This window comes from Coptis chinensis, chromosome 9 (assembly GCF_015680905.1).
Source record: "Coptis chinensis isolate HL-2020 chromosome 9, ASM1568090v1, whole genome shotgun sequence".
In the NCBI taxonomy this organism is placed as follows: domain Eukaryota; kingdom Viridiplantae; phylum Streptophyta; class Magnoliopsida; order Ranunculales; family Ranunculaceae; genus Coptis; species Coptis chinensis.
The window spans coordinates 40622454-40640231 of record NC_141464.1 but is presented as its reverse complement, the minus strand read 5'-3'; the positions used below and the strand labels follow the sequence as shown (position 1 = coordinate 40640231).

General features: G+C 36.3%; 1 protein-coding gene and 1 long non-coding RNA gene across 3 annotated transcripts; one reads left to right on the top strand and one right to left on the bottom strand.

The window, feature by feature from the left end:
- Positions 1 to 3788: 3788 nt before the first annotated feature.
- Positions 3789 to 4244, bottom strand: LOC147475993 (uncharacterized). Its single transcript, XM_086585599.1, has 2 exons — positions 3905 to 4244; positions 3789 to 3850 (listed from the first exon to the last, which is right to left on the bottom strand). Exons 1-2 carry the CDS (start codon positions 4242 to 4244, stop codon positions 3789 to 3791), a joined length of 402 nt encoding a protein of 133 aa, XP_086441725.1.
- Positions 4245 to 4691: 447 nt separating this feature from the next.
- Positions 4692 to 7611, top strand: LOC147475992 (uncharacterized). 2 transcript variants are annotated; one of them, XR_015208528.1, is made up of 4 exons: positions 4692 to 5741; positions 5828 to 6174; positions 6252 to 6416; positions 7444 to 7611. It is a non-coding gene; the product is annotated as an uncharacterized LOC147475992 (long non-coding RNA). The 2 variants fall into 2 exon arrangements; XR_015208527.1 differs by having other exon boundaries at positions 5818 to 6174.
- Positions 7612 to 17778: the final 10167 nt, after the last annotated feature.

Sequence of the window (17778 nt, the reverse complement as noted above, 5' to 3'; positions counted from 1 at the left end):
AAATTAATATATAGAATTCTAGATCTAGTTTTATTAATTAAATTAAGCTTAGTTCCATTTTCAATTCTTGTTTTAGATTAAGTCTTTGAATCATTGTTCTTGATTGATTAGATAAATAAAATAGTTGTTTTCTCAATTTCGAATTGTGTTATTTCAATTTATAGATCTAATTTTAATTCTTGTTGATTATCATTCCGTAGTTTAAATAGATTGAACCATTGTTAGTTCATTTAGTTAAGTTAGAATTTTAATATGATGTGTAGTTATAATTAAATGGGAAATGATGGTTTGATGACTCAAGGCTAAAACCTCCATTAGAGGGGTTGATGAAGCCTTGATAAAAACTTAGTGGTATAGTGTAGAAACATTGTAGAATCTATTCCAATCTAGAAGGTCGTGATTAAGCCATGAGAATGGGTGGACGACCTCACATGCTAGTTAGTACTCGGTAGAAATGCCATGAACACTAGGGATTAGAACTCGAATTTCTTGCCGTAAGAACGTAAGAATCGAGATACAAGAATCTATGTTAGGCTATTAAGTTGGATTCGAGGTGGATTCAATTCCCCTCTAATCACTTATCTAGATTCAAAACAATCATATTTCCATAGCATTAGTAGTTTAAAAGTCAAGTAATCAAATTCAGTAAGTATCGTAGTAATCACCTTCGTAAAGCTCTCATTGACTTAAGACCGACTAATTAGATTAGAAAACATCCATGCTAGAGCACTAGGAGAGGAACGAATTTGTTACTCCACTCTATTTCGATAGAATTGAGAGTAGAAACTTTGATAAAATAGACACTTAAATAGTTTTAGTTTACTTACGTTTTGAGTTTTATCGTTCATTTCTTAGGAGTCATCAAACCATCATTTCCCATTGAATTATAACTACACATCATATTAAAATTCTAACTTAACTAAATGAACTAACAATGGTTCAATCTATTTAAACTACGGAATGATAATCAACAAGAATTAAAATCAGATCTATAAATTGAAATAACACAATTCGAAATTGAGAAAACAACTATTTTATTTATCTAATCAATCAAGAACAATGATTCAAAGACTTAATCTAAAACAAAAATTGAAAATGGAACTAAGCTTAATTTAATTAATAAAACTAGATCTAGAATTCTATATATTAATTTAGGTCTAACTAGCTACCATTAACAAAGAGCTAAGCTTTTGTTTTTATCCATTCAGATCCAAAAATCGTGCATGGGCTTGGAGCCATGTTTTGGGCCAGAGAATCAGGCCCAAAACCCAATTCTTTCAGTCCAAAAAGGCCTCTTCAGCTGCAGTTGGCTTCCACAGACTTTTCATCCTCTTTTGCTCCTCTGATTGGGTCAAGGCTTGGACCATTGGAAAGCGCTTTTCGAGCCGGTCGTTTTGACATAAGGTAGGCCCAATTCCGAGGTCTGAGTCCAAAGATATGGTCTTCGGAAGTTCTGTTGACTTTGTGCACTATTTCTGCCTGCGTGGACTTTGACTTTTCAGCTTTGACCGGGCTTTAGAAAGGCTTTGTCTTCTTGGATCTTGGCCTTTAATCACGGAACTCCTTAGTAACCGACCTTTGCTCCTTTATCTCGCTAAAGTGGCACATTTCTGCACATAATGGACTTTAAAGCCTGAAATGCATAAAAACACGTAATCAGTGTTAACTCTTAATTATTACTCACATAATTGGTCTAAAAGTATGACTGTTATAGGGTTAAAACTACAGTTTTGGGCTCTTATCAGTAGCCCTTCACTCTCTTCTTCTTCTTCTTCATTTTCATTTTCATTAGTTGTAGTTATCTCACCATGAGCTAACTCATCCCTTGTGGAGGGTTAGATAAACCCATGTGAGGATAACTTTACTAATGAAGATGTAATTCAATTGCCTAAAATTTAACAAGTTTGATTTTTTACTTCAATTACAAAATAGTTAGAAGTGGAAAACAAACTAGAGGTTGAAAAAGTGCTCTAGAGATAGGGTGCTAATTTAATCTCTCATGCTAGTAGAATCTCTTTAGAGATTTAGAAATTCTCCTAGGGATCAAAGTTTAATTATTCACTTTAATTTTTCTATGAATCAAAGTGAATATGAAAACTAACAATTAAAATATGTCTTTCATTAATAGTAGTTTGAAGCACATGGTAAATCAATCCTCCACACTTCTATCTCTTCTATCTTCTTTAGTCATTTTAGAATAAATTTGTTATTAGTAACTTTTGTAACTTATAATTAAAAAAAGTAAAGTGTAGTGTAAAAACTTCCACCTAAAGCCTTATCTCATTTAAGATTTCTCTTGAGTAGTCTAGCTAAGTTGTGAACAAGTGCTTCAATATTAGGCATGGGACGATTCCTTTACTCGAACTATATTTCAACATGAATCGAGAGTAAGGTAATTGATTTAAGTGTGAGTTGGAGTAATGACTAATTTAATACTTATCAGGGAGCTTGCATATGGTCAAAGAACTGTGATGGCAAGAGAAGAAAAAAATTGGGTTCAAATGGAAAAAAATCGAGTTCAATTGGAAAAAACTCGGCTTCAAAAGATGCAAAATGAAGCTAAGATTTTAGTGACCAATACAAGTATATATCCTCCATCCCGATACCGCTTTTATAATCAAGGAACAACAAGCTGAAATACGTGTTGAATGGACAAGAGCTAGAGGTGGTTCTAGCTCTAACTAAGCTTATGTAATATATAATATTTTATTTTAATTAATGCACTATGTATTTTAATTTCACTGTATTTTTAATTAATGCACTATGTATTTTAATTTCACTGTCTTTTTAATTAATGAACTATGTATTTTAATTTCATTGTTTTTTTAATTAATGCACTATGTATGTTCTTTTCAATATAATTATTTTCATAGAAATACAATTACCAATAAAATTAAAATACATTGTAATATAGTTTATTAAAACACAACTCATAAAACACATAGGAACTTCATAGTTCACTTTTGGAATTACATAGGAAATACATAGGAAATACTTTGGAACTTCATAGTTCACAATAGGAAATACATAGGAAATATTTTGGAACTTCATAGTTCACATTAGGAAATACTTTGAAACTTCATAGTTCACATTAGGAAATACATCATACTTTGGAATTGAATAGATCACTCACTTTCATTTCCATTTTAATTTTCCCCTCCTTCTCCCTCCGGATCCGACCAATTTGGATCATAAATTGGTACTGTTGTTTCTTCCATACCAGTCTAATTCCACACATGCTCAACTAAGTCCTTTTTAAGATTAGTATGTGTAACTTTATTTCTGATTTTATTTTTTGCTTGAATCATTTGATAGACAAAATGATAACCATCATCTTCCTGAAAGAGCTCAGGTTTTTTTTCTTTCCTTTGACTTTTCCAATTACACACTCCACTTGCACGTTCATTCTCAACAATCATATTATGCATTATAATGCATGCCTTCACTATGTCTCCAAGAACAACAACACTATGACAACGCGCATAAGCCTTAATAATATGCCATCTTGCCTACAAAACTCCAAACATCCTTTCAATATCTATTCTTGCAGCTTCTTGATGTTGACTAAAGATCTTTTCATGCTTATTTCTTGGATAACGAATGGATTGAACAAATGTGCCCCATTTTGGGTAAATACCATCAGCAAGATAATATCCCATATCGTAGTCATTACCATTCACATTAAAATTAACAGTATGAGCCTCACCTTGCTCTAATGATTAAAAAACATGAGAATGATGAAGCACGTTAATGTCATTATGCGAACATGGTAAGCCGAAGAAGCAATGCTAGATCCAACAGTGTTTGTTTGCAACGGCTTTAAGTACCAAAGTTGGTTCCTTCTTGTACCCTACATGTTGTCCAGCTCATCCAGTTGGACAATTCTTCCACACCCAGTGCATACAGTCAATTGATCCAAGCATTCCTAGAAAACCCCTTGCCACATTTTCAGCTAATATCCTAGCCGTGTCTGCCTCATTTGGTTGTCTAAAGTACTTTTCCTCAAACGCTGTGATTATTGCAGCGCACCAACGCTTCATAGATGCAGCTGCTGTGGAATCTCCAATTTGAAAATACTGATCCATTGAATCAGATGAGCAACCAGCTGCTAATTGTTCAACTGTAGCTAATCCCTTCTGCAACCCAGAAGTTGCTTGCCGACCCAATCCATCCATCTTGTCTTGGAAGTAGTCATCGAATGCTACAACAGTTTTCAACATATAGGTAAAAGGCTCTCTTTGCATCCTGTACCTTCGCCTAAACTTATGAGGAGGCCACCTACAAGGTGTTGTGAAGTAATCCCTCAGTATAGTTTGTTTACGTAAATCACCACCATCTCTAAATGTTTATACTTTGCCCATCATAGATCCACCGCGTTTGTCTGTATCCACATCTTCAATGGCTGCTACACCATAACTGCTATTTTGTAACAGGGCAAATTTTTAGTTAGTAACGGAAATAACTGTTACGCATTAAGTAATGGATATATCCGTTACCTATGACCACAATCGTTACTTAAATTCCATTATTAATATTTATTAATAGTTTCACGATTGGGTTAGGATATGCTAACACTTATATCCGTGAGCAAATGGGAAAATTGATCCAAATGAAATTAAATAAATTTAAAAAGAAAAAGAAAATCATAAGCGGGCAGTATTTTTCGACTAACACTTATAATTTCCGTTTTGCCTCCTTTTTCGTTATTAAGGAAACATAAAACCCTCTTTGAATAACCCTATTTTCTGAAGCATCTTCTTCTCTATCTCTGTAAAACCCTAGTTACGTTAGTGAGGTAAGGTTTCGATCTTTTTTCTTCAATTTCTGTTGCATCTCTCACTTTAGATTCTCGATGAAAAAAAAGGTTACTTTTTTGCCATTGAAAGATCACTTCTCTCTCTCTCAATTCACGTGGTTGTTTGGAAAGATGTTTCTTAGTTGGAACAACTTCAATTAGGTAAGCTCCTCAGTCGGTTCTCCCTCTCACTGTTAATGGGGATTTTAATTCATTTTTCTAATTGGGGTTAACAGTTTGAAACACATCAACAACAATCTATAGTATTAATTGATGGGAGATGAGAGGGATTAGAGAAGCTGGGTTTTTAGGCTATATTGTTAAGGCGAGTCAATTATCCGGTGATTTTGTGGAGGAAGTTGTGGGTTTTGTATGTGAGATTGTTATTAATGTTGTTCATTTTGTTAATAGTAGTGAGGATGTTGGTATTGGTATTGGTAGGGTGTTTTTAATTGCATTGTCGAATAATTGTCCACCGTTTAGGAGTTTAGATGCGGAGAGATTGGTTACGTGTTTATTGACTAGTTTTATTAGTGTGGTTGTCTTGGCGGAGCCGCCGGCATCTCCTCTGGGGTCGGTTTTGATACAGAGTTCGCCGGGGGGAAATGAGATTATTAGTAATGTGTCATGGTCTTCGAGTAATTTGGTTTTGAGGGAAGTGGAGACACCGTCATCTAGCGAGGCTTCACTGAATGGGAGTATTGGTTGGAGGAGTAGTGTAGATCAAGTGGGAGGTAATTTTGGGAATAGTGATGGAGGAGTGGCAATGCTTTGACGACATCTTGCTTTGTTTGAAGAAGAGGGGCTTGATAGTTTGGAGAAGCAAGCGATTGCGTTGAGATTGATTGGGCATATTGTGGATAAAGTGCCGATTAAACATGAGCTGCTTGATCAAGTTAGAATGGTTTCTAAGAAGCAATTACAATCGTTATTGATTTTTCTAAAGGTACATTGTTAGTTTGTTTATTAGAATGATGTGCTAACTTTCTTGTTTAGTTTAGAGTTTAAGTATCTTGTTTTAGTTTGGGGTAGATAAGAAAATGTGACTGGGCAGAGGATGGGGCAATGCTAAAAGCTACGATCACTTCTAAGTTGTCTGTATACCAAGCTGCAGCCTTGGTGCAAATTAGAAGTCTTGCTTCCTTTGATTTAGATGGTAAATCATCAAAGAAGATCCTTCTTGAGACACTTGCATTGCTAGTAGATGTTGCAGAACTTTGCTTATACTCGGCGTGGCAAAAACTTAGAGTTTGTGAAGAGCTATACTATTTAGTTCATTGCTCAAAGGAGTAGCAAAGATTGTTGTCACTCGTGGGGGTCAGCTGCTACGAGTTCTCCTTATTTGTCTAAAACCACTTGTGTTGGCTGCTTGTGCTCAGGTAATTAAAACACGAGATTCTAAATCATAATGTGGTAAGTTTTCATTAGCTTTCTTTCATCATACTTACTGAAACAGGCAGATACATGGGGTGGCAGCGAAGGGTCAATGTTTGGAAGTGTCATAAGGACGAGTTGTGAGATAATTGAATATGGTTGGAACAAGGACCGAGGTCCTGTAGAGACTTTGATAATGGGTTTAACTGCAAGTATCCGTGAAAGGAATGATTATGAGGAACAAGAGGTTAGTATTTTGACTTTTGATTGTTTATGTCGATTCATAAATGTGAATAGGAATAAAATACTGTTGTGTACTTGTGTACTATATTTATGATCGCACCCCATTAACTGCATTAACTGGAATGAACCCCAAGTGATGGGGAATGGAGGACAATCTTAGGCTTTGCAAATCTTATATAGAACTTATTTAGGGACCTGTGAGGGATTTCTTAATAAAGTAAATCAATCGAAAATATGTAGGACTAGATGGTCGACAATTGACATGACGGTTCTCCACTGACTCCTGTCCTCATATGCTATCCCACAATTATACACAATACATTAGCACACCAAAACTGAGTTGAAGGAATTAGGAATGTGCTCAAGTTCCTCTCACTTGGGCCAAAAGTATAAGGAAAGCTATTATTAGAAAGTTAGTCTCCTCAAAGTCTGCAGTGGAGCTCTCAAATTGACTTCCTCTTATATATTTGTACTGGAAGTTGGTCTCTTCAAAACTTTTATCATCATTCTCTTTGTATCTATGGAGGAGAATGAAGAGTCAACTAGTTTGGATTACACCACAGCTCAGGGTGGTCTCAGGTTTGAGTCCCTCCGGTCTCTGGGGAGTGTTGGTACGGCTTGATGGGTGTGGGTCCCATAGTTCATGTCTCCACCTAGTGTTGGGAGCTAAACATAATCACGATGCCTACAAAAAAACCAAAAGCATAAAAAGTTAACTTACTTGACATATGTGGGACTAAACCTTATGCTCTAGCACATAAACTACTCTAAACTGTATAAGTTCTTACATTATGCTTTAACTTGAGCTGGCCTTCTAACAAATATCGCTTAAATCCTCATATTTTTGCCAGAAAATGCTAGCTATCTCGTATTTCATATTGTTTAGGTGTTAGTGCAAGTTTGTACATGCTGGTTTTGGATTAAGGTTGTTATACTATCTATATATGCTTGTGGCTTTCAACTATTGTATGTCTGCATTTATTGACTGATTTCACATCAATGTGTTCTTATGCACTTTTATGCTATTTCAGGACAAGAAAGAGAAACAGACTATTCCTGTTGTGCAACTCAGCATAATACGCTTGTTAGCTGATTTGAATGTTTCTATTAATAAATCTGAAATGGTAGACATGGTATTGCCATTATTTATTGAAAGCTTAGAAGAGGGTGACGCTTCAGCTCCTAGTTTATTGCGCCTTCAAGTATGCGGTTTGTCTCATATTTTTTTGATAATTAAGAAATCTTATTGATAGTTTGAAGTTTGTCTCTGAGACTTCATTTTTCGTTTCCATATGTTTACAGCAGAAGCGACTACAGAACGTGTGGAGGTTTGTATTTAATCTAGGAGTGTTTTTTTCACAAACTTCAACCTTGCATGTATTGTTCCTGTGCTTACCTATTCTTTTTACAATGGATGCTCATTGGTTCAATCACATTCTAGACTCTTCCTCTAGGATTTCTTCTGATCGCAAGTGGTCTTTCAAGTTCTAAATTGCGGTTGGACTATCGCCATCGTTTGCTCTCTTTATGCTTAGATTTAGGGTTAGCTGCAGAGTCCAAAAGTGGAAGGTGAAAATCTTGTCAATAGGATACACTGGCTCTCTATATAAAATAACTTTTTATAAAATAAGCTGGAGAGTTCTTCTTTAATTTATGGTCTACTACTTCAATCGAGATAACTGATTAAAGAAAAATACTTGAAATTCCAATTTTGGAGAAATTTGTTCTTTGTTGAGAAATATAACGACGTTCTTAATCTGGTTCATCAACTACATAGTGTATATTCCACTAATTTATGCATTAGGGAGGAGGCTTCTTAATTTGCTAGCTATTCCTTTTTCATATGTTAATATATGTTTGATTTTGGGGGCAAGAGTGACATTCTTAATTTGTTATGCTGTTGATCCCACGGATACTATCCTGCAGAAGTGGAGCTAATTTTTTAGGGCCTCTACTTCCTGCCATTGCAGAAATTTGTTCGGATTTTGATCCCACTGCAGTTGTGGCGCCTTCACTTTTAAAATTGTTTCGCAACTTGTGGTTTTATGTTGCTCTCTTTGGCTTGGCGCTGCCAATACAGAAAGTTGTGCTTCTAACAAAGTTTTCCACAATACTGAATAGTGCGGGCAGCATGAGTGGAACAACTTTTCAAGTTGTGGTTGGACCCTACATGTGGAATACTCCATGGTCTGTAGCTATTCAGCTTATTGCTCAAGGAACCCCACCCCTTGTAAGTTGGAGCAGAAGTATTCATCTGATATCGTAGCTCCTGTCGAGTCCAATTGTTAGAAGTTTCCTAGAGTCAACTCTTAGAAGAACTGCATCTTTTTACTCTCTGTTTGTCTATTGGATGCTTTGTAAGTTTATATGATCAGGCAGCTCTAGAATCTAGGCCTTCCCCCTTTTATATGGTCATGCAGTTCGTCATGGTCGATTGGTTCCAGATCTGAGTTTGCAATTTAAAATGTCCCCTGCAGGTTGTTAGTTCTGTGAAGTGGCTTGAATATGAGCTCTTGAGCTGCCAACCCTTAGCAAATGGTATCCTTGGTATGACAACGGGAAGATTAGTCTAATAACAGAGAAACTTTGGTTTTTCAATTGTTAAACACAAGAAACTTTTAATTATCTTTTGCCTAACATTTTTCTTTTCTCTTCTTTGTGATCTAGATTGGTGGCTGGAGTCAAGTATATGCTGGACTGACCTTTGTTGCAATAGAGGGAGCAGGTCACGAGGTTCCCCTTCATTGCCCTCAACATGCTTATATACTGTTTAAATCTTTCTTAGAAATAAGCCCATGCCTCGTTGAACAATATGGTTACTTCAGTTTTGAAGATACAAGGCGCTTCCAATAATGGAACAGCTTCATTTATGAAGTCCGTACTTTTGCCAAGCTTGTGAGGTTCAAGTTTTACAAGGCGTCGATTTCACTGAAAATGACAATTGAGAACAGTGGATGTGGATCTTTACACACGGATACTCATTCTAGTAAATGGTTGGCTTCGTAGCGAAATGAAGCACTGTAAGTACATAAGATGCTATCATTTGTATCTTGACGAGTAGTTTCCACTAATGGTGATTTGCCACCATGAATTGAAGATGATATTTTCAATTACTATGAGTGTTATGAAGTGGCAGTTTTGTTGTGGTCTACTTAATTAAAGTGACTATACATGTAAGTTGATCTAAGTTAAAAAGTGCACTACTTTTTCATGGTCTTTTTTCATTTTAATTGTAGATGCACTATAGAAACCTATTCTATATTTTTTTGTCAACTGTTCCTTATTATATTTCTTATTTTTGTGTCATCTGTTTGTGCTTCTTGTACAATATCTGCTAGCATTTTTGGAATTCATCTGTATTCAATACATTTGGTTGCGATCTGTGGTTACTTCACTTGTGAATTGAAGCTTGAAGCTAACAAGTACAATGAGGTTGTGGAACATTGGGTGACACTGACCTTCCAAATGGTAAATGGGATGAGTAGCAAAGATTGCATGGTGGACTAGATGTGACCTTTTTTTTTTTTTTTTTTTTAGTGGATACAGTTTACTAATGGATATCCGTTAGAAACAATTAATTAGTAAACAAGTGACCACGTCCATTACTAATGGATATATCCATTACAAACAATAGTTAGTAAATAAGTGACCACATCCATTACTAACGGATATATCCGTTACAAATGATAAATTTAATCAGGCTATGGGTTGTTGGCTATCTGTTACAAATAATTTTAGTAACGGATATATCCGTTACTAAATTTGGCCTAAGTGAGAGTGACGCCTCAGAGCTAACGGATATAACCGTTAGTAAAAATATAATTAACGGATATAACCGTTAGTAAACCCTTTTTCTGGTGTATTGGTCATTAATGCCCCAGTAGTGTATAACTGCTACCTCTTCCTCCTCTTTCGCCTCATCATATCATTATGCTCATCTCTTAATTTTTTCCATGTAGTCATCTTCAGCGGAAGTACCAGAAAAAGACCCGGTAAAACCAGAAGACGAACTATTACTACTAGATCCTCCCCATAAACTTTGGTTGAATATTAATGCAATTCTATCTTCTCTAGACATTTTTTTAATTTTTTAGCTTGGTTGTGGGGAAGAAGATGGTTGTTTGTTTGATTTAAAAGAAAGAAGAGTAAAACAAAATATGTAAGGTACGGTCACATGTGATAAGGTCACATGTGATAGTTAGATTTTGGTCCACTCTCCAATTGACAACACATTTTATAAGATTTTTGTTCATTCTCCAAGTGACAACACATTCTATCAAAATGTACCATTGTGATCAACACGTACCCTTAATAATTCCAATGTATGGTCCACCATCAATAATTCTAATGTATGGAATGAGAGAAAGGCGTAAAGGCATGGATTTTTGTTACTAGACGAGATGTTTCATTCCGTCTCAGTTTAAATGACCAGACGATGTTACATTCCGTCTCAGTCTACACCATACAGTATTCCTGTCAGATTCAAGCTTGAAAAAATGAATGAAATTCCTGAAAAAATTTCTGTCAGAACCAAGACATAGGAAATGAGTGAAATGCAACTTATAATTCCTATAAAATTTTTTGTCATAACCAAGCCTGAAAAATTAGTAAAATGCACTTATAATTCCTGAAAAAATTATACAGTATACTTTTGACTAGTAACTTATAATTCCTGAAAGTTTTTTTGCTATAACCTTATTTGTTTTATTGACATATTCATATCCAAAACCTGCTAATATACTTTGGAAATAATAAATAAGACAAACAACAATCCAAAAAAGCACCCAAGTCTAACATAGAAACTCTGTAAAAAAAACTAACTTATAATTCCTGTTTTTTTTTTTTTTTCCATAACCTCCTTTGTTTTATTGACATATTCATATCCAAAACTCATTAATATAAACCTGCTAATAAAGAAGTCATTACAAACAACAATTCCAAACGCCATATTACAAGTAATGGCGCACAATTATTACAAACTAGAAGAAAATATCTACTGAGACCTCCTCCCCCTATGAGAAGGCTCGGTCGAAGAGCTCTCCCCCTACGTCGTTGTCACCTCTCTGGTTGAGGTTGAGGTTGAGCTTGAGCTTGAGCTTGAGCTTGAGGTGTGGCACTTCCAGCATTCTCCAACTCTTGTACACGTCTCTGAAGCTGCAAAGTTCGATTTCGCTCTTGTTGTAAGTACTCACAACTTTGACGAGAGGACTCCATGGACAACGCACGCATGGCATAACTGAGAGAGCTGTAGTTAAGGAGCTCCGAACTTACTTCCTCCTGTTTAACAAAACAAATGCATGTTACATGTTATAGTGAATAATAATAATAACAAATCATGAATAAATTTAAATCATACTAACCACGGCTAACTGCTCAAACTATTCTAACAAATTTGTGACCAATGCGGCATTTGCTGGTGGAATAGGTATGCTCATCTCTTGCCCCTGAGAATTAATCATGCTCCAGTGCCAAAGGTTAGACTCATCAAATATCTGTGGAGTTTTTTGCGGCATCTCAATATCATGAAACACCTTGGGCTGTGACTGTGGCAACTCCACTCCTTCTGGGAAATGAATGTCAGGCATCAATGCTTCAGAAGTAACCCCTTCAAAATTGGTGCCCCGGTATAACGCACCTAGCAAGAGACCTCGACCAACCCTCTTCCAATACAAGTCACAGTCTCAAGTAAAAATGAAAGCTGATGCGTCTGGCAAATCATTTGGGTTTGCTTTATAGTGCACAAGAGTTGTAGGAAGAATATTAGAGGCTGTCATATCTATGGGTGGTGGGTAAGGTACTTGATGCTAACATCTATCCCCAAGGTACCATGCAGTTACTGACTTTACAAGTATCACTCGCCACTGAGAAAGAAACATTGCTCTATGACACATATAGGATAGTCTACGGTTCTCAGTGTTCTCTGAAACATCTGGAATATCCGCATAAGGGGTCTGAAATATGAAGGAAGAGGCCCAGGGTTGCCACAAAATTCGGGTAGCTCCTAAAAGCTTAATCTATTAACGAGTGCTATGAATATTATGCGATAGATCCCCATACCCCCTCTGCCTACGATGAAGCCCCCATGCTTGAATACGTGGAATCAGGTTATGAGTCTCATTCTCTTCCAACGTCTTCAACACATGATGCATTACACGAAAATATTTGTATCACCAATACTAAATCAATAGATAAAATACAATATCAATATAATATATATATATATATATATATATATATATATATATATATATATATATATATATATATATATATATATGTCAACATTAATAACTAGATAAATAAATGAGATGAAACAATAACTTAATAAATAAGACTTACCGGTATACTCCAAACAAAGCCGCACAAATTACCTTTAGCATCTTTCGTCTCAACTGCGAGGTCTAGCTAACGGTAAAGGTACGCCAAGATGGATTGACCCCAGTCATAATCCCACATCCTCTCCAATATGATAGTCTTTCGGCTTCTCCTTTAGCCTATTAAAGTATCTCGAAGTAAACCAACTCATATTTATAGCTCCTCCTTTAGCCTATTCAAGTATCTCGAAGTAAGCCAACTCATATTTATAGCTCCTCCCTTAAACTGCTCAATCGATAATCTCAAGAACCCGTCTTCCTTATCATCTTCTACCAAATCAAAACCTTCAAAGAAACTCATTGCCGTAAAAAAAATCTCCAAATTTTCATCAAAAGGAACGGCATCTCCATAACCAATTGGGATACCCATGAGCATTGTGAAATTAAGAGGGGTAATCCCAAGCTCACCCCATGGGAAATGGAATGTGTGGGTAGATTTTCACCACCTTTCAATTATCCCAAACAACAATGCTTGATCATTTTGTCCCAAATTTGAATTAAAAAAAATTCCCAAATGGTGTGGTGGCTATAATGTTGGTAACCGTGATAAAATTAGAATCCGTTTTTGATTTCAAACAACGCCACCCTAACACAACATTTGAAAGTGCACAACGTACTTTCCATAGGTGTATTGCCTATATTACACGCAATACAACAAACTATTCAACACGATATAATTTCAACTCAAATTTTTTTATCGTAATGAAACAAATTCAAACTAATTAGACAACAAAAACTTGATATAAACTAACATAAATAATAATAATTAACATAAAAAAAATCTAAAACTTATTTGAGACGCCGTCACTCTATTTGCTACGTGTTAGACCGATGTTGACGCTAATGGTGGGTGTTCCTCGATTTCACAACGCGGTGGAAAATTAAACCCAAGTTCAATTTCATCCTCCACGCCCACATTTTGAGTTCTTGACAACAATCCTTTTTGTCCTTTTTTTTTGATATTTTGAAATTTCCAAACTATCTACCACGCTCTTTAGGTGGTGAGGCAGGGGGGGGGGGGGTGGAGAAGTCATTAGGAATTGAAGAAATCAATTTTTTTTTTGGCAATGGAGGTTTCTAAAATCGCAATGGAAGCGCTGGAAGAAGGTGAAAGTGGGCTGTTTTGCATCTGTTGATATTAGACTCACCAGACGGGATGTTTCATTCCGTCTCGTTATAAAATACCAGACGGGATGTTACATTCCATCTCGATAAAAAATCTTCCAGACGGAATCCAACATCTGTCCGAGATTATTTTTCACCTTTGTATTGGGCAGCATCACCTTGCTTTTCACCAAAACGGTGGAAAATAGGGGAAATATTGCCTACGTGGAGGTGAATATATGTGACTTGCATTGGGAATGCTCTAATGCAGAATATCTTCACTATTTAAACAATCCCAGACTCAGTTACAACAGCAATGTCCCTCTTCTGCTTGGTCATTTTTTATGACAATTCTGCCCCCAGTGAAAGTTTTAAACCCCATCAATAATCTTCGTAAAAGATGGAAATCAATTTTGAGATAGGGGTATTATAGTCTTTTGGTAGAACAGATGGAGCTATGCTTAGGATGATGGGTTTCTAATTTTTGTGTTTTGGTAGGGGCCCTATTTGGAAGCAAGTATGCAAACCGTGCTACGCATCGATCTTTTTTTTTCCTGAAATCTTGAAACCCGTCATTCGAGATCGATAATTAGCACGGTTTCTTATTCTAATTGTAATTACATAGGGGAGGCACATCTAATTTAATATAAGAGATAATTATGTTATTTAAGTGACATTAGAGAGTTTTTTTTTTAAATTATTAATAAAAGAGGGCTTGTTCTAAATTCAGGAAGAAAAATAGAAAATAATTATATAATTTAAGTTACATTAGGGGGTTCTTCTAAATTATTAATAAAGGGGGGTTTATAATTTTTGTGAGGGAGGTGTTTATAAATTGAGTAAATAGGGAGATTTCAATTTGCCTACTCCATAGTGGAGAGTGGGTTTCTCAAAACCCTGCTATGATATAGTGTAGAGATAACGTGCACAGAGACTAGTATGAATATATCAGGCCACACTGGGAATGAAGAAGTATAGAGTGCGTGAAAACTGGAGACAAAACCATCTGAAGTGGTGGCGAACGGATTTGCCCCGCCCGCATACGCCTCATTATAGGGTAGGGTAGATAGATAGATAAGATAGTATTCTCACTTTTCACTCTAATCTTTTTATATTTCAGATTTCAGTTTCCTTTAATTTCCAACATCCATGTAGGGGAGTGATATCCTCATAAAGTTATCATGCACGCGTGGAACATAAGCGAACTCAGGACATCGACCTCCAAGACCGACCTGTGAGCAGCTCCCTCGAGAACACGCATGGCGAGCTCAGGACATCGACCTCCAATACCGATCTGTGAGTAGCTCCTTTCAGGTAGGTGGTACGAACAAAGATGTCTCGGTACGAATGCATGGCCAGAGACAGAACGCCTCGGATAAGGTCACCACCAGGGGTAATCATTACCAAAATCTTACTTGTACTTCCCACCACCGGGAAATAGGGGCAACCGCGCCAACTCCCAATCAGCACACGACTTATAATATAACCAGCCCAACACTCATTCACGATCTCCACCTTACACGTGTGCAAGAGACACACGTGTCTCCCGGATTGAAATTTCCTCAAGCCTATAAATACCACCTATTTGAACTACGTCGGACCTGATTCCTCTCTCCCCTGAAAAGGAAAAACCAAAAGAGGATACGAGGGGGCTTCGCTCATGTTTAACTTCGGTCCCTCCAGAAAATCTCAACTCTCTTCCCTCTCCCTTCGCAAACACTAAGGAAAACCAAAACACTCCTTTACAATCCACACCAATAATAGTCACTCATTGAGCCATGTATTAGCTCGAAATCGCGACATCTTTGAACAACCTCACTAAGGGTCTTGTCAGTTTTTTTTTTTTTTTTTTTTTTTTTTTTTTTTATAAGGGTCTTGTCAGGTAAATGGTCATACATGTGGTAAAACCTTGATATATCTACATTAAGATATGGTTGATTGACTCTATTTAATTAGAAAACTGAATATAGCCTCACACTCGCACGTTAACCCAGAACGGCGAGCAAAAGTTATTTACTCATTTCGAATTGATATGCTTGAACATTTGGCGAAGTTGAAAATCAAAATGTAAACAAATTCCAACAGATTTAACCTGTTTCTTGTTAGTTTAAAGTTGTAATTTTCAAAATCTTGCTTACCAAATTCTTTGAAACCCGCAAATTTATGGAGAAACACTGAAATTCAGAACAGAATGCTTGTCTACGGACATAATTATTTTTTTTAGAAAATCTAGTGTGCGCAGGAGAGAGTGGTGTAGTTAATGTAGACTACTCATCATACCAAAAAGTACAAATATATTGCATCACGAAATACTGTACAAAAACTCAGATTTATGTGTACCGATGCAGCCTGAGTACTCTAGAACTGCTATTATCTTTTTGCTTGCTAAGTCGTTGAATGTACTAAACAAATAGGTTCTTCACTCAAATGTATTGTATTGACTATTGGCTATTGAGATCTTGGACATTGTAAGTACCTTCCGTTCTACAGTACAGTATACGTGTCCACACACTAGGTCGTAATCCATCAGCTTGTACCAATTCATCGAGGCGTACCCGGTGACCCAAACCCCAAACCTTAACGCCCCCAACATCGATTCTGACCATTTATGGAAGTAAATCAGCTAGCGCAATCCTATAGCTCAGTCAATGCAACAATCAAGGAGACATTTACTTTGTAACATCAAAGTAATGGCAAGTCTCCAAGATAGCACACAAGGTGGATCTACACTTCATAACGGCCTAGCGCAAATAAGGAAGGTCAACTCAAATATCTATAAATAGAGAGAGATGAACTACGTAAGACTTTATTCAAGTTTATCCTAAGAAACTTGATACGTAGGCAACTCTTATTCTAAGAAGAGTGCAGCCATTCCCTATCACACAAATCATCGGGTCGTTGTCTAGTAAACTAACAAACATCTACATTGGCACCGTCTGCCGGTTCGTTCTCTTGAGAAAACATAGATACCATTTTCTCAAGCCCATGAAGCTAGTTGATAAGCACCCAAAACTGTAATATGAAACCCCATTGAGACATATAAATTTGGTTAATTATGTGTTTAATAATCATGAAATAAATATATTTTTGTACTTTTGCAGGTATTCGCAGTAAACATGAAAATATTGGTTAAACCTGCGTTAAAGCACGGGGAACGACGTATATATGAATTCTTCCAAATCAGCCATGTAAAACCCAACAAATCCGCACAGAAGCATCAAACTTTCAAAGCTCCTACCTTTTGAACTAGGACTCCGAATGCGACAAGTGAGCTGCTCAGACAATCAGAGCGATGAACTCTACGCATAGGCGGAAAGTTATAAAATTACCAAAAGACCAGACCGCCACTAGACTGCACGTGGACCCATTATACGGGCCTATAAGATTTGATGAGTCATCAATTATGGAGCATGTCAAGACAAAAATGCCAAATTATTGGTGCAAAGTTGACACCTTGCATGTAATTAATTAGATTAGGTGTTAATAGTGAAAAAAAAGGCAAGGTGTCACTTTGTTTTAATGTGGTGGATAAAAATGAAGTAAATGTGGTTTGGTGTTTCACGTGGGAGGAAATGAGATTTCTTTCAAATGGAGAAGAAAACAAAACAAGGGGGGATAATCCATTTACTCCCTTGACTTCTTTTCCTTTACCATGTATTATTTTAGTTCCTCAGCTTTAGTTTTTATTTAGTTTTTGGTTTGGAAAACAAAAGCTTGTAATAGTTTTAATGGAGGAAACCTTGTGTTCCTCTTGAAAAATTCTCACTTCTTCATGCAAGTGAGTTTATAAATATATATTTTCTTCTTCTTTTAGTTCTCTCTCTTTTTTACATTCCACACTTGTTTTAGTTTTAGCCCAAGGATCATGAGCTAAACCTTTCCTTTGTG